The 21,508-nt window shown below is 37.5% G+C and overlaps 1 protein-coding gene across 1 annotated transcript; it reads left to right on the top strand.

The window, feature by feature from the left end:
* Window positions 1-7,749: 7,749 nt before the first annotated feature.
* On the top strand, window positions 7,750-18,646 carry LOC104612096 (sodium/calcium exchanger NCL-like). The gene is made up of 8 exons (XM_010279414.3): window positions 7,750-8,346; window positions 10,259-10,480; window positions 12,272-12,453; window positions 14,540-14,685; window positions 15,099-15,366; window positions 15,725-15,846; window positions 15,931-16,432; window positions 18,240-18,646. Exons 1-8 carry the CDS (start codon window positions 7,971-7,973, stop codon window positions 18,486-18,488), a joined length of 2,067 nt encoding a protein of 688 aa, XP_010277716.1. The 5' UTR covers window positions 7,750-7,970; the 3' UTR covers window positions 18,489-18,646.
* Window positions 18,647-21,508: the final 2,862 nt, after the last annotated feature.

The following is a 21,508-nucleotide window of genomic DNA, read 5'->3' as shown; positions in this document are numbered from 1 at the left end:
CATGAGGGGCTAGGTTTTTATTGTTAGGAACTAATGCTTGATCATACATTGAATTTCATTCATTAATAAAATCGATAAGGTTCTTGTTATATTGTGTTATTTGTGTTGATTATGTGTCATTGTCTGATCACCAATGAATCGTTCCTTGATCAAGATTATGCATCGAGAGATGATAATTGAGGTGGAACTAATAACACTTATTCGGCCAATAATTAAATAGATCCATATATGGACTTAAGCAAGCTTCTAAGAGTTGGAACATCCGGTTTGACTCAACCGTTAAAGGTTTGACTTTGAGCAGAACCCAGATGAGCCTTGTGTTTACAGGAAATCCAGTGGTGATAAGACTACGTTTCTGGTCTTGTATGTAAATGGCATTCTACTCATTGGGAATGATGTAGGAATGTTGACTATGGTGAAAGTATGGCTTTCACAGCAATTCTCCATGAAAGATCTTGGAGAAGCCTTCTATATACTAGGTCTTCGACTCTATAGAGATAGATCGAAGCGGATAATAGGATTATCCCAATCTGCTTACATTGACAAAATAGTCAAAAGATACAGCATGGAAAACTCCAAGAAAGGAAATGTTCCTTTCAGGCACGGAGTCACTCTCTCCAAGAAGATGTCTCCTAAGACTTCCAAGGAGATTGATGGCATGAAAGACGTTCCCTATGCCTCTGCCGTAGGGAGCATCATGTATGCCATGTTGTGCACTCGTCCTGACATTGCTCAGGCAGTGAGTGTAATAAGCAGATTTCAGGCCAACCTAGGGCAGGAGCATTGGACTGTTGTGAAAAACATATTTAAGTACCTTCGAAGGACAAAAGAGTTTTGTCTAGTATTCGACAATAGCTCACTACAGATCCAAGGGTATATTGATGCCGACTTCCAGTCAGATCCAGATGATAGAAAGTCTACATCTGCGTATGTTAACATGATAGGATCATGTGCTATTTGCTGAAAAAGCAGCAAACAGGGGTCCTAAGGAGTAAGAATAACAGTCTACAACCCAAGCTGAACACATTGTCGTAAATGAGGTTGCCTAATGAATGAAGGTGTTCATTCTTGAATTTGGAATTCAGCACATCACCCATTCCACTGTTGTGTGACAACAGTGGATCTACAGGAGTTTGATGTTAAAAGGTAGCATCAACGAAGAATGTGGCAGACCCATTGACTAAGCCACTAACACAAAAAGTGTTTGAGAAACACGTGGAAAGTCTGGGACTCAGGCTTGTACCCAATTGGACCTAAGTGCAAGTGGGAGCTATTAGACAGTGTATGCCCTTAGCTCCAATCAGAATGATGTACATTATGACATTTATTGTAAATGAATAAAGTACATATTTGATTCATGTTATTATGGTGTGTTTCTGTGTAAAACCCTTAAACTGGAAACATATGAGACTTGTGTTAGTTTAGAATGTTCACAGCCATTGGATAAGTCTGGGGAGATTTATCCTTCCAAGGCTAACACTGATGTGCCGCCAAGTTGGTTGGGGTGGCTTGTATCAGCTACCAGGGTGAGACCTGAGGTACATGCAGTGTGGGTTTTCTTGAAACCCTGAACCGGACCAGAATTCCAGTATTGCCCTGAACGTTGGAGATAGATGGGCAAAACTGGAATGTTACACCTGACCCCTAGACTCGATTATGATATTGCACTATGTGTCGAATTGGTCTGTCTTTGATATGCCAATCAATGAGATCCTTAGAGGGGGTCAAAACTTGGGTATGTTGGGACAGTTTGAGAATTCATCTGAGTGGGTGATCATAGTGACAGGATCAGCCCCTTTGTCGAACAAAGTGAATGATCAGGGATGCACTCTCTCTTATGGAAACCAAAGTTGTCGACAGCTGATTTCAACCGTTGAAATTTGTTTTTGCAAATTTCAAAATGTTTGCAAAAGGTTTTAATTCTCGGGATCCATGTGTGTAGAGAGTGCAACACTATTCCTTGCAGCCGAGGGAGAGGTCCTCTCTTGTCAAGCAGTGTTTGATCATTATGGGCTGAGAGGTTAAGTGTAAGACCATTGAGGGTAATACCTGATGAGCTAATCTTGCATCAGCCCACAGTCCTTGTGTTTTTATAAGGTGGCTTGACCCAGGGACCACTTAGTGTAAGTGTTGGGTCCGTTAAGAGCCCATGGTGATGGGCTTAGGGGTTCACTGTTTCCTATAGTGAATTCAGCCAGGTCTTGTAACAGAGGCTAGGCTGAACCCATGTGGCTGATGTGTAGATCAATGTTTGGTTCCCACGCCATACAAGGATACCCAACTAGGCAGCAGTTTGGAGGATAAGAAAGCATATGGACTTAATGGGCCTAAAGCCCAATTCGAACTGGTATAATATGATTGTTTAAAGAATGGGCAGTTCTGTGATTTAGATCAGCAGATAGGATAGGGAGTTATCCTTATCCACTCAGAGAGTCCAGATCCAAATAAAGATTTGGATTAGGAAACTCGTAATAAGATTATGAGGGTTGATCTTTATCTGTAAATAAGGTTAGGGTTTGTCATTATCTCTTAAAGAGAGTCCAGATCCAAATAAGATTTGGATTAGGAAACTCCTAATGAGATTAGGAGAAGCTCTCTTTAAGACTATAAATAGAGGAGGAGGGCAAACCCTACTACGACCAATCAAATTACAGATTCAAGAGAGAAGACAAGTTCAGTTAGACTGACGCCAACTTTTGCTCTTGCTTCTTTCTATTGTTTCTGCCATAGCCAGTTTGATCTCCCCCTATAGGAGCAACCAAGAAACATTCTTGATATCAGTTTTTGGTGAAAAAACTGATCTGAAGTCGTGCTCACTCACCCTTCATCGAATTCTTGTTGAAGAGTTCGGCTCTTGCTGAAGAACCACTTACTGATTTTGCTCCACCCTACGTTGTGTCATCTTCAGTGGGAGTAGTCTTTGGCATTTTCCTTGGGCGTGAACACCTTCATTGGGAGTTACTGCTACTCCGTATCAGGTATTTCCCTCTCCTACCTTTTGGTTTCAGATCTGGTCTGGTTTAAGGTTCAAGATTGATCCTTGAAAATGCATTTTTCTAAAACAGGGAATGTGATTCTCATATGGGAGAGAGAAAATTTTGAAATTTTGCCCTACCTACTTATAGGGTTCGGCTATCTATATGATGGATCTCTCATCCCTTCAATGTGAGCGTGTCGCGGTTGACTCCATACGATGGGGGCAGGGTAACCCCTACTGTAGTGGATCTTGTTCCCTGTTCTAGCGCTCGTGGGCTGGGTTAGATCACCCTACATCAGGTTGTGTAACCAATCACAAATGAACACGCTAGTAGCATGTTTTGTAGACATGGGAGCAGGAACTACTGAACTAGAAATTGCGCCAATCATGATATACAATTGAAAATTTGAAATTAACATCAAGGGCGGTAGATGTTTATTTAGGTGACTGAAAGGGCAAGAGTGCACACACACTTGTGCTTGGTTACATAGACTATTAGACATAACATAACAATAGGGGTGATCATCAAAAACCGAAAAAACCTAAAGTCGTCTGCATAGGTTCAATTAGGGTCAAACCAAATTTGACCCCGTCATTATATATAGCATTCATCACAATTTGGCCCCAATTGAACCTCTAATCAATGAATTTCTCCATTTCTGGTTCTATACCCGGTCCAATTCTCTCAACATTGACTAAAACTATGACAAAGAAGCTTTTTGTTTCACTTTACAGTTGACACAGATTTATAAGGCTGAAATAATTAAAAACTCAGACACATTTCGGCCTCTCTACTAAGCTATCCAACTTTCTAGGCTGTGTTTGGTTTCAAGGAAAAAGTAGGGAAAGATAGAAAAATCTTTACAAACTTTGTATAAGTTTTCTTATCTTTCCTTTCCTTTCCCTACATTTTCCTTCAAACCAAACATAACCTAAGCATCTCTACCTTTTAGCTGGATGCGTCTTGTACCTAAAACACGAGGCGGAGAAGGAAAAGGAGTAGGAGGGTGCAACAATGGGTACACCACCATCCAGGCATCCAACAAAGATCATTGGGTCTGAACTAAAAGCTTTCAAGGTAGAGGTGGACATGGCTATGAGAGTAAATCAGCTGATTTTGGAATCAAAATCAATGATAGAGATATTAGCCCAGAGTCTTCGTGGAAAAGGCCGTGCATTTTGAGCGGGATTGGCTGGGTTTAGGGCTAGCCCAAGAACAACTGTAGCGGTGCAGCCCAATCCAAGCTTAGTCCAAGCCGTAGGTATGTGATAACACACATACAATTACAGGGAATGCTTTTTTTAATTAGCATTGCTTATCATATATACAATTTATATTTATATTATATGTGATAACACACATCATTCTTCATATAAATTTTACCAGGGAATGCTTTTTTTAAATTTTCTTTTAATGAATTGCTTCTTGTTTGATGGAAATATGTGAGAATATTGCTTAATAATAATAATAATAATAATAATAAAGTAAGATAATTCATAAATAAAACGTGGTAATATATATTAAAGTAAGTGGAGAATTGTTAATTTGGTTAATAGGTTTGGAATACTGAATTTGTGGTTCAAGATTTTTGCTTGTACATTACAACTCTAAATGGTCATAATTCTGAACCATTCAAATGTTAAAAGTAGTAGACCTTGAATTGATCATCACCCATTTATTTATTTATATTAGAATTTTTAGCCTTTTAAAATCATTGTAGCAATGCTAGTGTCACGGGTTGCGTCCATTGTAATTGTAGAGCCCTGGGATCACGTAAGGGCAAAATACCCAATAACCCCGTTTATTTGTACAGAAACATTTGTTCGCGTTAAATTTACTCGCCGTGGCTGTGTGATGGCCTGATGGGTTGCCATATCGGTTTTTGCTTTTCCAAGTCCGATAGGGTTGTCCGATTATCCGATTATCTGGGTTCAAGTCAAATAGAACCGGTTGTTATCAAAAACAAAAGTCAAATAGAAATGGTCGTCTTCCTACCTAGCGCGACCTGCAAACACATCCGATCGTACATCGAAAGCATCTCCCGTGATAAGTACGGGAAATATTCTTAATAGACGGTTGGATGTGCGCGTGAGGCGCGCTTAATGATGAGAGCGTATCTGAAATCTCCCTAGATTATGGTACGGTTACTGCGCCTCTTTTGAGCGCCCACCATTCCACCATTCCTGAGCAATCTACCATTATAGTATGCGGGAACGAGTCCAAATCCCAAAGTCGTATGCAGTTTTAATCGTAATAATGAAGTCAGTCACGCTACTCCACCTCTAAAGTTTATGTGGGCACCACCGCACTGGCAGTTCAGTTGTGTGTGATCCCCACGATGGACTAATGACGTGGTGAATTCCAGTACCATCATCTTTACGACGTGAACCGTGGCGTATAGGATTTGCGATGTGCTTCTCACAGAGTGCACTTCACAGCCACATCCCACCGTGGGTGTACTGAGAACATTTCCCATGAATATTGGTATGAGGTTGGTGTTTTTGGTGGGTTTAATTTTGAAATAAGTGCCTGTTTGGTTTGCAGGAATAAAGGTCTATTCTGATTTCTTACTAACCGTTTGGTTGGACAGATCAGCATCTTATTTCCATTTTTGCTGGAATGGCATGAGGAAATGGCTATTCTTTTTTTTAAATTTTTTTGAATGAAATTTCATTCCGACTTATTCTAATTTTAATTCCAATTCTTGAATCAAATAAACTATGAGAATAGACCAATCCGATTTATAATATAATTCCAATTCCAACTGAAAACCAAACTGACCCTAAATTTTCTAACCATGACCTATGAGTATAATAATTTAGATAAGCCCTTTCTGTGGGCCATTCTTAAAATAAGAATGGAAGCTTTGAATAGGAAAATACCCAAAAATTAAATATATGAGAAATACATGTATGATTTCTGACGTGGATTGGCAAATTGAACACGTGGCCCGTCAAGAGAAATACATGTATGATCATCTATATAGACCATATCATCCCTCCCTCCGTGTTGAAGAAATAAGGTGGAAATTATTGAAAAAGAACATTACTTAAGCCAACGACAAAGACCTTTCCTTAAAGAAAACGATGTATTGGTGTAAGTAATTATTTTTCACACAAAATACATAAAATTATTAACTCTAGACTAGGATATGGAAGATTGGCTTCCATAGGGCAAGCCGGTGCCGACACCGTTCCAATCACCTTTTGCAACCTTGCATTGGGAATATTTCTTCATCAAATAAAGCACATAAGTATGGAGATATTCTCAATGTAAGGCTGTAAAACTGCTCGAACGAGTTTTGCCCTAATCAAAGCCAAACTCAAGATATGGGGCACTGTGGTGTGGATACTATAGAAAAAAAAATGGGGCTTTGTGGTGGATCAGTTCTTCCTACTCCAGCCTGAACTCAATGTTTTAAAAACTAACCTAATGGCTAAATTGTTTTTGAAACCGGATTCAGTCAGGGCAAAGCCCATTTGAGTGGCCTTTACTTCTTTGCATTGAGAATACCTCCGTACTTATATGCTTTATTTCACAGGAAGATATTCCCAATGCAAGGTTCCAAAAGGCTGTGAGAACATTGTGGGCATATTTGCAAGGTTGCAAAAGGTTTGCCTTGATGGAAGCCAATCTCACTGTTTTTGCCTATGGGTCATAGGTTAGATCATGCCATATTAGTATTATATATAGCCATATTTTATCAATAAATAATATATAATTATATTTTACATGTAATATATGTATTATTTTATATTAATTTATATTTTTTAATTTAATATTTAATTTTTTATTTGTAAAAACATTAAAAATTATAATTTGGGGCCAAAAATGGCTCTTCATAAAAATAGCGGAACAAGGTGCCTACAACACATCACAACTATGTATTGAAAACATCTCCTGTGACAAGTAGGGAGATGTTCCCAATGCACAATGTGATCTCCTTAGAATGTAAAGATGTTGAAAATTTACCCAAAATTAAAAAAAAAGATTCACCCCAATTAAACATCAAAACTTCAATTTATAACTTCAAAAAATTTGTATATGCATTTAGTATGCAATCCATGACTCAGACACCACATCGAACAGATTAATAATCAATCACCCAGGTTAAAGAGTTTTTGACCTATTCAAGAATTTTACTAGAACCAGACCTGAAATCATGCTCGAGTGACGGTTTGAACAGTTTAACCCGCTAGGATGGATTGAAAACAATGGCATTAACCCTCCCCTCTCCCGTCTCCCCCAGGGGTGTAATTTCCCAATTCACCTCATTTTTCCCAACAGGGATCTACTACCAACATCTCCGGGAGATGTTCCAGATGTGCGACTATTATGATTACTAGCAGATCTGAACCCTATTTTTCCAAATTCCACGCCATGCCGAATAAGGAACCCCAAGTACGGAACTGGGATGTTTGCGAACTAGAGAAAATTCCAATAAATAATTCCGCAACCAAATCCAAATCCCGTAATCTACCTTAATCCAGGCCTTAACCTAAGTTTCACGTAGCCCAGACCTAACATTTTTCATGGACGTTGTCTGAAGAAATCTTTGCGTGTAAACATGCAGGAATCGGTGAGGCTTGTAAGGTTTGAAGCCTTAAGCGTGCAAACATAGAAATTTCCACGTACGAAATTGAATAGATAATGACAAAGCGACATGGTCGTTGGTCGACACCTGGATCGACGATTTCAAGAGCTTGGAATTGTCTTCATTCTTTAATCTTTAAACTATTACTATAATATTTGTTAATTGTAATGGAGTATCGCAGACCAAAACTCGTTCACAGAGACCTTGATCTTTTACGTTCCAAACTCTTTAAAAGCATTAACCGTTCAAGGCTTCAAGCTTATATTAAATTCACAGACTGACAGGGGCTGAACTAAACCCTTCTGCAGATGCACTAACTTCTCTGCAAGCTGGTTCCTGATTTGCTGCAGCAGCTTCATCCTTTCTTTGTAGTTAGCTTGTAGCTGAAAGAAATTGAGATGGGGAAGACCCAGATTTTAGTTTTTGTTCTTCTGTTGCAGGCGGTCGTCAACGTTAATGGCCGATTCCTTAGATACAGGAGTTCTTCCCAACTGGTTTCGGATGGGATGGATGATGAGTCTCCCATGCTACTACTGAAAAGCCAGGAACCGTCGTCGTCGGAAGCCTGCGAGCATATGTATGGCTTCTTGCCCTGCACAGAAAACCTTGCGGGGCATCTGTTCCTGGTTGTGGTTTATGAATACATGTTGTTTATTGGAGAAAAGTATCTGTCATCTGGGAGCAAGCTCCTCTTCGAGATCCTTGGCGAGGGAGTCTATGGTGCCTCTTTTTTTCACATTCTTGGCACACTGCCGGAGTCCATGATTCTTCTTGGTAAGCTCCTAATTCGCCTTCTTTTCTGTAAAAAACACAAAAATGGATGACTGGTCACAAATGGGTTTCAACTTTCAAATGCTCGTCTCTCAAAAATCATTTTAAAACTTATAATTTGACTCAAGAACCTGGCCCTTGAAAGAGTAAAATGGTGGGACGAGACAGGTGTAGAGTGTAGTTGACCCCTTATAGTCCGGATTAAGGATGAATTGAATTGAGGGTCCGTTTGGCCGTTTGGTTTGTAGGAATAGGAGTCTGAAATCGGAATTGGAATGGGTTATTCCGATTTCAGCTGTTTGATTAGGTGGAATTGGAATCCCATTTCCAGGAACCTGTTGGAATGGCATTCCCTCATTTGAGGGATAGGCCATTCTCTGCCCCTCCCTTGGGAATGAAATTCTATTCCTGCTTATTTTAATTTCTATTCTCATTCTTGTATGAACCAAACAGACTATGGGAATTAACCATTTTAATTCTAATTTTGGAAGATTTCAATTCCAATTCCAATTTTGAGATTCTTACTACACGGACCCTGAATTGATTTGAGAGGTGAGATTGGTTCAGACCTCAGAGAGAACAAACGAAAATTTTAGGCAGTATTTCGTGTACTAGCTCGGTAGCTCCATATTCTTAAACTTGTTAGTCTGCAGTAAGGCATTTAGACCTTCCTTTAAAGCTCTGTTTGGATGCACATAAAGTGAAGGAAAATGGACAATTTCTTGAAGAGGATACTAATCCTACTCTTGCGACTGCTGTTTAGAGATAAAATATAATGGTGTTAGTTATTCTGATTATTCAAATATCATTATGCGCCCTTTTGGGAGGGCCGAAGCGTAGCAGCTTCCGGCTTTCAGAGGTAGACCCCACACAGACAACCCATGAGCTGCATGTGAAAAAATCGGGAGAACCCAAATTGGTTCACTCATGTCAGTTGTCAGTCGTCATTTGAAATTTTGAACTTCGAAGAGCTGTCTGTTTCGGCTCTTTGAATTACTTATGCAGAACGCTTCAAAGCAGCTGAGGCCAGAGCTAGCTTAGCTGAATTTTCAAAGATGGCTGTTCAGCGGGCTGTGAAATCAATGATAGTGGTCCATGCTAATAATAAATTTATATGCCCTATGTAAAAGCTGCAGATCCCATATATTGGCATAAAACACTATCATTGATTTCACACAATTCTAAATATCAATACAGCCGATATGCTGTATAAGTACAATTTTTTTAAGTTTTATTTATTTATATTTTTGAAACCGATTCCGAGAAATTGATTTAAGGCCCGATTATTCTATAATTCGGTGACTGACCCGATACAATTCCTGAAGGGATTATCGATAAGCCATCGGTACAATATGTATCGGCTACTTTAAACCTTGGTTTTATAGCTTACTGAATAACCATCACTTTCAGTTAATCTCGGTTTTATTTGAGCCAAGATCAACTGCTCAGCTGTGGAACCAATGATAATGTCGGGCCGGGGCGGCATGGCCCGATTTGCTGCTCAGCTGTGGAACCAACGGTAATGTTCGACGCCTGTAATAAAATACAACCAAGGCGTTCAGCTAATTCTTGCTCCCCAAAAAGTGTTTTTTTCTTTATTCTACTAGTAATCATAATGGACTCATTGAATTTCGTACAATAGGTTTCTGAGTCTCGACCACCATTGATCTGCCTTGGGCTTCACGTTTAGGCCTATGGGATGGGACCAACCCTAAATTTAAGGTCATTTTGTTGATCAGGGTGAGCCTGGGCTTTTCTTTTTAGGTCCAATAGGCCATAATGCTGCATCCTTATATCTGAATGAACCGAGCTTGGTGGGCCAGAGTTACAACGAAGCCCAATATTCTTCAATGAATTAAGCATTTCGAACACGTAATACTGTATCTGATGTATCTCTTTTGATGTGTATTTCCAGTGTCTGGACTTTCTAATAGCAAAGAGATAGCTCAGAAGAATGTCTTGACAGGAGTTGGCCTGCTTGTGGGCTCAACCGTATTGCATCTAACAATTGTATGGGGAACTTGCGTTATTGTTGGCAAGCACAAATTGTCGGAGCCAGAGTGTTCGGCCACTGAAGATTTGCAGAGTTCGGCTTCAAAAGACTTGCAGTGCAAAAGACAATTAAGATGCTTAACTGGTTTGTTTTCTTTCTTTTCACTACTTTCACTTTGATCTTCTTGGTATATACCAGAATGCCACCTATATATCTTGTTCTTTTACATTACTCATGTAGCGACTTTGGTGATGTCTGGCATTGATGTGATTCTTCACACCTGATTTTTAAAAATTCAGAAGAAAATTGAGAAATCAGCGAAAGTGGTGATTCCTCAGTCAGGTCCGATTTTACGGATCAATTTCTCAGAAATCTACATAATCGATCAACCAAATAAAAAAAAAAAAAAATACTGATTTCTAAATTGCTGATGTGGATCCCACGTGGCATCAATTCTTGGGAAATCGGAATCGATGTCAAACATCTCCTTAATAAACATCTCTAGGGTCTGTTTGGTTTGCCATCAGAATTGGAATAAGAATCAGAATGGTATTTAGTTCATATGAGAATCAGAATTGCCTAGAATGAGATTCTCATCCCAAGGGAGGGGGAGTGAATGACTATTCCCTCAAATGGGGAATGCCATTTTAGCAGGAATATTGGGAATCGAATTCTGATTCCACCCAACCAAACAGTTAGAGTTGAAATGAATCATTCGGATTCCAATTTCAAGCTCCTATTCCCATAAACGAAGCGGGCCCTTAATGACTAATCTGCTACTTGCTACATTCCTCTCTTTCGCTTCCAAAGCAAGCAAATGTGGATTGTGGAATATGAAGATTAGCGCATTTTATGCCATTAATTTTCCCGTTGCTTAAGTGGAAAATAATGTCTTATTTACAGTCGTGTCTCTTTAGGAAAAACCGGTAAACAAAAACAAACAGGGGATATAAAAAGCATGTCTATCTCTTAAGTCTCCTGAACATTTTTTCCTTCTTTTGTCTATTTTATCTCATACAAAACTAACACAAGGCCTGATTTCTACAGGTCTTTCCTATTCAATTTAGTAATTATCATTATTGATTCTCAAAATTTTTGTCCTTTAGGCCTGACTTGTTTGCACTGCAATTTCATTTGGACCGGTGCAAATTCTGATTTATTTTCATTTCAGCTTTATTGCAGATGAAATAAAATAAAACTTGAAGCAAAATAAAGCGAAACCCAAAGCAAAAGTGAATCGGAATTTGCATTATTCTTATTTGCACTTTCATTTGTTTTTACTATTACAAATGAAATTGCACTGCAAACAAATAGACAATTTAGAAAATGGTACATTAAATAAGGTATTCAATGCTATCACTTTTTAAGGAATTCTACCGCCTCATCGTCTTCTAAGGCTCTAGCCTTTTTTATAACTTCGTTTTGTAGTGAATATTTATGATTTAGTCTATAAATTTTCAACATGTAACATAAGATAAGGAAGGACTCCATGTGCCATTGTGCCTTTGAACACGGAAAGTCTAAGTAGTAATTAATTATGGATGAAAGTTGTGTTTGGCCTCTCTCCTAAATGATTATAATTATGACACTTAATACTCTGTTTTAACTACTATTTATGGCCTTTTTGCAACAAACCTTTTTCTTTTCTTTTGCCTCCATGGGCTACACAATGGGGAATCTGTATCACATGCCAACAGAATATACCACACATCTCATGCATGGTAGGTTCTATTTTTATGGTAGGTCCCAATTTTATAGTGAGATGTGTGGTGTCAGATCAAGTTGGTAGAGTGTTGAAATGTGTTTTATTGGCAGAAAATCCCAATTCCACAACAGGGTATCCCATCCCCCAAACCATAACACCTCCCAACCCTAGTGCAAGCAAGGATTCTGATCCTGTTAATATAACGGAAAACAAAATTTTTCATTTTGCAGGTTCAGGCATAACAACTGATTTAAAAACTAGCTACACTGCAAGGATCATGGTTCTATCTGGGATTCCATTCATTGTAGTGCAACTGCCAAGGATCTTCAGAGTGTTTTCTTGGGAGAGAGTTATAATATTGTTTTCTCTTATCATGTGTTTTGCATTCTTGCTCTTTTACTTCATCTACCAGGTAATCTATTTATTGCTCAATTGTCAACTCTACTATTTCATTTTATCTTTTTCTGTCATTTGTAACATTTATCATTCAAAGAAAGTATATATTGATTTATTTATTATTTGAACAAAAAAATCAAATATAAAATCATTAATTTCTTATAATCCCTGAATATTCTTAATTTTAAGCGGCCACCTTAAACTCTTATTAATAATAAGACAAAGTGAAACCAGCTAGTGTAGTTGTAAAAGTCCAATCTCCTATCCCTAAAAAAAATGAAAATAGCTAAGCTTTTAGCAATTTATATAAACATATCCCCACTAATCCAATTTTCACAAAATAAAATGTATCCTCAATTGGATATTCCTTATTTATTGATTGAAAATGAACATGTAGGCAATCAGCAAGTAAATGTCCTCCCCTGCAATCTTTTTTTATTCCCTTTTGAAAATGGTTAATAAAATTTCAAGGCAATTGCTCCTCCAGGAGTAAATTTTGGATTATAAAAAGTAAATAATCTTCAAATAGAGACGGTAAAGTAAGAATTAAGAGTTGAAGAAACATTTGACAAACTAGCTTAATACTCAAAAATAGATCTAACTAGCTTATTATGAAAAGGTAGATTATCAAGTGTTTTCATAATTTGAGGTTACCAAAACTCAATACTAGCTAAAGGAAAGCCATGAATTTAAATTTAATTAGTTCCACCATATCTACTTGAATAGCACCATTGAGAAGCTTTTAGAAAATGCTAACTTTAGAGGGAGCTTGATTTCCTAGATTTCTATACCAACTTACTTCAAGTTTTCTTTTATTCTCTCTATCCAAAGCCACTTACCGTCTGTTTGGCGTCGTTGTCACATCAGCACCATGTCAGAAAAAATGGTGCTCCAGGAAACGGGCATTTGTTTGGAACCGTTTTTCCATAAAAAACGGTGCTCAAAGCCATGCCTTAGAAATCGAGAAGGCATGGCTTGGAGCATGCCGAATTTAGCGTTTCATGGAGCTGCAGCTTGTTGCTGCCAACAGGGATGTGAGGTGGCAGTGATGTGGCACTGGATAATGGGTACCAGTGCTGAAAACGTTTCCTGGAGCATTGGTACCAAACATAAAAAGTTGTTGTTGCTTCAGAAAACGTCCTACCGGGCAGCATCGATGCTGAGAACGGTGCTAAGAACCCACACATCAGCAGCACCTGCAGCATTGATGCCAAACATATACTTAATGTTTCCAAAGTTATTTCTTAAGATGTTTAAACGGCACTAGTTTCAAATGCTTATTAAGTCAATACTAGCTAAAGGAAAGCCATGAATTTAAATTTAATTAGTTCCACCATATCTACTTGAATAGCACCATTGAGAAGATTTTAGAAAATGCTAACTTTAGAGGGAGCTTGATTTCCTAGATTTCTATACCAACCTACTTCCAAGTTTTCTTTTATTCTCTCTATCCAAAACCACTTACCGTCTGTTTGGCGTCGTTGTCACATTAGCGCCATGTCGGAAAAATGGTGCTCCAGGAAACGGGCATTTGTTTGGAACCGTTTTTCCATAAAAAAATGGTGCTCAAAGCCATGCCTTGGAAATCGAGAAGGCATGGCTTGGAAATCGAGAAGGCATGGCTTGGAGCATGCCGAATTTGGTGTTTCCTGGAGCTGCAGCTTGTTGCTGCCAACAGGGATGTGAGGTGGCAGTGATGTGGCACTGGATAATGGGTACCAGTGCTGAAAATGTTTCCTGGAGGATTGGTACCAAACATAAAAAGTTGTTGTTGCTTCAGGAAACGTCCTACCGGGCAGCATCGATGCTGAGAACGGTGCTGAGAACACACACATCAGCAGCACCTGCAGCATCGATGCCAAACATATACTTAATGTTTCCAAAGTTATTTCTTAAGATGTTTAAACGGCACTAGTTTCAAATGCTTATTAAGTCAAAAATAACTAAGAAGATCAGAAAAACACATACGTTCTAGCATTTAATATAAATTTACCTTCTACTATTCCCATTTAACATATTTAATTTCAAGATATTGGTTTCTGATACTTAACTATATAATGCCATGTTATATTCTAATAGAATTCTCTTAAACATTTATGCAGTTATTTCGACCTTGGATTCAAGAGAGAAGCCTAAACTATGTGAAGCATGAGCACATGAGACTACAAATTTTAAAACATGTCGAAAATCAAGCATTAGAGAAGCTCCTTGCAGATGATGGAACACCAAATACAAGTGCAATAAAAAGGTTAGATTTAATAGAAACTATGAGAAATATTAAGAACAGTTTCTGTCCTGCATGCACTACTTAATACAAATGCATCATACACTGCATACAGAGCATTGAGCTGGTGAGATCCATTTAGACTACTAAGGCTGCATTTGGCATTCCTTATTTTAAGGACTTATCTCCTTTTTACAGTTAAAAACTCAATGTTCATAAGGGCATTTTAACTGCAAAAAGGAGACAAGTCCTTAAAATAAGGAATGCAATGAGCCTATAAACATCTGAATGTACGGCATATAATGGATTATTGTAAGCAGTACAAGGAAAAAAAAAAGAAAAAGAAACTTATATACCCTTGGCATTTCTCATAAACCACCACAGTTAAAGGTTTGAAAGTATTTTAGTTGACCAATGTTTTGTGTTTTCAATTACAGGCTATTTGAGAAAATTGATCTAGATGCAGATAGTTATATATCATATCCTGAGTTAAGGGAAATGATCAAAGAAATCAAATTTGGAAGGATAAATGTAGACAAGGATGATGCAATTGCAGAAGTCATTAATGAGTTTGATACAGATGATGATCATAAGATTACCATGGATGAATTTGTCAATGGACTTGTGAAATGGCTTTCTGAGGCTAAGGATATAATTGGGAACCAAGCTCCACATCAGCTAAAATCTTCAGAGGACTTATACAAGGTAACTAATCCCATGGAATAGCTTCCCCAGATGTAAAGTGCAATTACTATTTCATCTCATCTCTATTTTAACCCAGTTAAAATGTTTATGCTTTATTAGTAATATAGATCAATTACCAGAGCTTCAGATGCTTTCTGTTACTGGGAATCAAACAAAATGAGTACCATAGGCTGAACACTGTAAATTGCTTTTGTAATAACCCATTGATGATATATAGTACTCTTATTTACCTTGCAGTTAACCAATAGAATTAATGTCAATAGAAACTTATCAAATAGAGTTTGTAAAATTCTCACTATTTCATTCAATTATTTTATCTTTTAATTTTATATATTAATCAATTTAAATATTTATATAGGTTTTTAAACCTTTGATTCGGAAGAGAAAATTGACAGCAATGATTTTAGCACACCTTAATAGCATTGCAGCTGAAAGACTCCTCAAAAGTGATGGGGCACCTAATCTTCCTATTATAAAAGGGTTAGTTTTACTTTTTATTCATTATTTTCCAAGCTTTTGCTGGTAGTGTATCACCTGATTGTTTGATCATTCATTAAATTACAGGTTGTTTAAGAAATTTGATCAAGATGGAGATAATTGTATTACACAGAGTGAATTGAAAGAATTAATCTTTGGTGTCAAGTTTGGGAAGATACAGGTAGACAAGGATGGTCTAGTAAAAGAATTATTTGAAGAACTTGACACAAACCATGATCACAATATTAGTGAGGAGGAGTTTATTGGAGGAATTGAAAGATGGCTTAGTGAGCATAAACTTCATAAGCAAGGTTTTGCTTCTAAGGATAGACTGGACCTAGGAACTGTAGATCATCCATGGATTCGCATAAAAGCTGTGCTCTTGTTACTGCTGGGAATCACCATATTATCTTTACTCGCAGAACCTCTTATAGAGAGTGTCCAAAATTTCTCCAGCAGTGCAAATATACCTTCTTTCTTTGTATCTTTTGTTATGGTTCCTCTGGCAACTAACTCTAGAGAAGCAGCATCAAGAATTATCTCTGCAAGTAGAAAGAAGTCGACTACTACTTCTTGGACATTTTCTGAGGTCTCTCTCTCTCTCTCTCTCTCTCTCTCTCTCTCTCTCTTCACACACACACAGATGTGTAGATACACAATTATGTGTAGAATTGTCCATGAATCAATAAAATCATATTTTCATAAGACTATTAAAACCCACAAATATTTCCAATTAAACTGAAAATCATGCACTGTACACTGATTGTTGATGACCAACACCTAAACTAAATTATGAGAAAATCTAACTCATTCTGTATATTTCATTTCTGTTGAACATTATAACAAAATATCCAGAAATAGATGTCATTGAAAATGCTTGGTGATTTTTTTCAAATACTCCAAGGCACCAAATAAATCAACCACCTCTATACTACATGTTTATTAGTAAAGGGGAAAAAGGGCTTGAATCAATTGGGTCACCCAGATCGGGTTATAAGTGCCAGAAATGAAGGTTCAAGTCTGAGAGCAGATACTTTGAGCAAAAAATGCCAAAGGTTAGGACCTATCCAGTTCCAGTCTACCCCTCCCAAGACCCCAGATATCTGCAAGTGGGTAATGGCCTTTAATTGCATTAGAGTCGCATTCTAATTCAGGATACATATACTTGGCTATGTCTTAGGTAACTATATATCCCTTTTATATTTAAGACACTTGTATACATTCTTGTAATTGCATTAGTATCATTTTCTTTGTTCTTTTTGATGAAAAAATGAAGGCAATACAAATATAATCAATTTCAAGTTGAGAATGGAGACAAAATGCATTAGACTCAGTTTGGAAGCAGTACAAATTCAAATATGTACAGTATAAATACATACAAAATAATACAAAATACAAGGTTTTGCGCTGTACATATTTGTATTTGTACTCTTTCCAAACCGAGTGTACATATTTGAATTTGTACTCCTTCCAAACTTAGCCTTAGTATCACTTTTAATCCAGGACAAATAACTGCCTCTGATTCTCTGTTTTATGTTATATAAAAGGGAGATTATCAAATGTTAGTTTATCTATCTGGGGTCTTGGGAGAGGCGGACTGGATACAACCTAACCTTTGGCATTTTTTTGCATAAAGTGGCCAGACCCCCAGTCTCCATGTTCTCAGCCAGAGATTTTATCATCACACCAAGCAATGGTCTCATCTCTGTTTTTAGTCTATATATCCATACATTTAGGCTGTGTTTGGTTTGAAAGAAAAGTAGACAAACCAAACACAGCCTTAAGGAGGAATTCATTTTCTTTTTCTCTCTGTATAGGTGGTCAAGTTCAACCTGGATGGGTTGAAATGACCAGAGCCCTGCTGCACCTCACCCATTGCAATCCCTATTCGTCAGTTTTCAGGGAAAAAATTGCATTTTTGTAGAAAATAATTAAACGATCTAACCTTTTTGGAGTTAAGTTAGGCCAACCCAAACCCAAACATGGCCCAATCCCCCCCCCCCCCCGGCTGAAACCGACCTAAGGTTTGTCTTGGGATGAAACCCCCATCTCTCCTCCCCTAAGCTTGGATTGGGTTTTGGTTATGGCCCTGCATACTCGACTAAACCTAAGCCCAAAAATATGCATTAATAAATGTATATATAATGGAAATGCATCAATACCTTAGGCTCAGTTTGAAAGGAGTACAAATACAAATATGTATGGTGCAAATACATACAGAATAATATAAAATACAATGTTTTGCACTCTACATATTAGTATTTGTACTCCTTCCAAACTGAGCCTTACTGTTTGATTTAGTGGTTCAAATGTTAAACTGTTTCTTAAAGAATAAATTTCAAACACCTAATCTGAATAAGTGGCTGAGGTTCTAAAATGTTGAGTTAATTTTGCAGATTTATGGTGGAGTTTTCATGAATAATATCCTTGGGTTATCTGTTCTTCTATGCCTCATCTTTTTCCGTGGCTTAACATGGGATTTCTCAACAGAAGCACTAGTTGTTCTTGTGGTTTGCACTGTGATGGGTCTCTTTGCTAGTTTCCGCTCAACCTTCCCGCTATGGACATGCTTTATGGCATATCTTATGTACCCATTCTCTTTGGTGTTGGTTTACGTTTTCAACTATGCTTTGGGGTGGTCATAGAGTATTTCCAGTTTTACTAGAAAAAAGAGAAAGAAAAAAAAAAAGTCATTTTTGCATGGCAGATACAAAATTTATTTCAGTTGCATTATTCACAATGTATAGAATATGATCTGGAAAGTATTTTGTAAGTGAAATTGGTTATTTGATTGCTTTTTTTCTACAGACTGATGGATCAAACTGATCTCTCACTATCAAAATTATCTTCAGTTCATTTTATTCCGCTGTATTTTGATCGTTTTTAATTAGTTTAATTTATTAATGGTATTAATATCAAATCTGATCCATATCTGATGGATAAAGAGTCGATTCAAATATAATTATTAATATACTAAATTTGAATCTATCAGAAAAAGTCATATGTTATAAGTTGAAAAGGGGCCAGAAGAGTTAGGGGCAGACAGATCGAAAAGAACTTGCGCCCATAGTTTAACAATGGGAATAGAATGAAATGGCAAAATAAGATTCAAGTAGCCGACCCCATATAACTGGACAAGGCTTAGATGATAATGATGTTGTTGATGAAATTTGCATTCGGAGATATCCCATGCATTTGAATTGAATGCATTTGCAAAGCTGAATTTATCATCCTTTAAAGGCCATACTTTCACTGAAATTGCATCAATTAAAATGCAACCCTAAATCTAAATCTGTCTTCCTTTAGTTTCATTTTTTTTTTTTGGTTTCTTATTACTTTTGTTTTATTTTTAGAATAAAATAATATTGGGAGAATTATTTCTATGGCGTTTTTTGGAATTAATGCTGTTTCCTGAGAGGCATTTTCTCAGAAAATGGTGCTGCATAGGTAGTTGTTTTCTCAAAAAACGCTTTTTTTTCAAGTTTCCTATTTGGTACCACTAGTTGCTGCCACAAGCATTTTTCAATGTCATATCGGCATACTGTTGCTAGCAACAGTAGAAAAAAAATGAGAAAATACCAAAAAGAGCGTTTTTCATATCACACCTTTCCCGATTTTCTAGGCATGGTTTGAGAAAATGTTTTTCGTAAAAGAGGCTAAGCAAATATCAGGCATTTTCTAAAAAAATGGATTTCAGATGTGACACTGATGTGGTGCCGATTTTTGAAAAAACAACATTAATGCCAAACACCTACTAAAAAGGGTGATGCTAGACTTTTTATTTTATTTGTTTTTGTTTTTGTACAAAACCATTCCCAATGGAGGATCAATTAAAACAGTTGCAAACTATAGAAGGTATTTTAGTAAGGGATAAGTAGACTGTACTTATGATTTTCCCACAAATAAGAGGGTAGGTTTTAGTAAACATGTGAAACTATAGGAGGTGTTTAACTAAACGACCCTTTTTAAGCCAAAAGTAGGAATGGCAATGGGGCGGGGCGGGGATGGGGAGCATCCCCGTCCCCGCGAAAATCCCCATCCCCGCTAACGGGGACAAGGTTATCCCCATCCCCATCCCGACGGGGATCCCCATTCCCCGTAATTTTTTATAATATTAATAATTTTGTTTTTTTTTTATTTTATTTAAAAATAAAAATAAAATAATTAAAATTTACAATCTATTAAAAAGGATTCAAACATATTTAAACATATTTTTAAAACATTAATATATAGACGTATGTGTACATATATAACATATACATACATATATATTAGTGGGGATCCCACGGGCGGGGAGTGCTCTCCCTGTCCCCGCTAATGGGGATGAAAATTTCCCCATCCCCATCCCCACGGGGGGGAAATCATCCCCATCCCTGCCCCATTCGGGGCGGATCCCCACGGGGATCGGGGGAATGGGGAAAATTGCCATCCCTAGCCAAAAGATATTTCCATTCAACTCATATAGCACAAACATAAAGGTAATCATATAAAAGAAGGATGAACTGATTTATAGAAAATAAAAAGAAACCAATAGCAAGAATAGCAATCAGATGCATCATCGTATGTATGCCCAAGAAAACGTCAGCTGAGCAGGGAGAAAAACATGCCAAAAACACCCTTCAAACAGCCATAAGTTCACCAAGGGAAAAATCCTTCAATAGAGAATTGAGAAAATAATAGCATCTCTTGTTCTAATTCATATCTTCTTTTTATCATATTCTCTAGTCTCTAATAATGGCTAAGAATCTATTCCTTGATTTTCAAGATTTATGGTTAAGGCAATAGCAAATTAAATGCCATTGGTCTCTAAATTTTTCTTTCTTGTCCATACTTTTCTCAACAATACATGGCCTATGACTAGACCTGTTCACGGGCCGGGCTTTGGGCCTGACTTATATTGTGTCGGCCTCGGGCTTCAAGCCAAGCCCCATTTAAAATTTGGCAAAAGCTAAGCCCGAGCCCGGCCCATGAATATGTCTACCTATGACCCCATAATAAGCAGTTTCAAAGAAATTCACCTCTGCTTTTTGGTTGGGTTCCTAGAGGTGTAAAACAGGTTGGCATGGCACGGCCCATGGGTGGCCTACACAAAGTGTAGGCCGGGCTGTGCCGGCCCATGGGCCATGCTACCTTCCCTTGGGATAACTTGGGGGGTTAGCCCGGCATGGCCCACAGTCCAAGCCTATGAGGGCCCATGCCATGCTTTGTTGTGCCACGTCGCGGGCCTGGGCCGAGTGGGCTCTAGGCCGTGCCGGGATGGGCCACAAGTCGGGCCTTGGGCGTGGGCCGAACTGGGCCAAACTAATTTTTTACTTTTTTTGTTTTTTTTTGACATTTTTTGTTTTTTTATTTCTTTGCTAAGTAAAACTAAAATATTTAACTTTCCTTTGGGAATTATTTGAAAAATATAAGAAATGTGAAATCTAACAAATAAATGAAAAAATATACTTAACCAAATAAGAATGGAATGACAAATTGGAAGAAAAATAGGAATTTTATTTTATTTAAATTCGAACGATACAAATTACAAAGCATACAATGGTTGGATACTTGGATGAATGAAATATGAAAATTCGAAAATGGAATAAATTAATAAAATATGAAAAATACAATATACTTACAAATTGAAAATACAAAATCACATTATTAAAAAAATAGCAAATAA

This window comes from Nelumbo nucifera, chromosome 1, assembly GCF_055504915.1.
Source record: "Nelumbo nucifera cultivar China Antique chromosome 1, China Antique-T2T, whole genome shotgun sequence".
Classification (NCBI taxonomy): domain Eukaryota; kingdom Viridiplantae; phylum Streptophyta; class Magnoliopsida; order Proteales; family Nelumbonaceae; genus Nelumbo; species Nelumbo nucifera.
The sequence above is the reverse complement of the archived record's forward strand: the minus strand, read 5'-3'. Positions and strand labels throughout refer to the sequence as shown.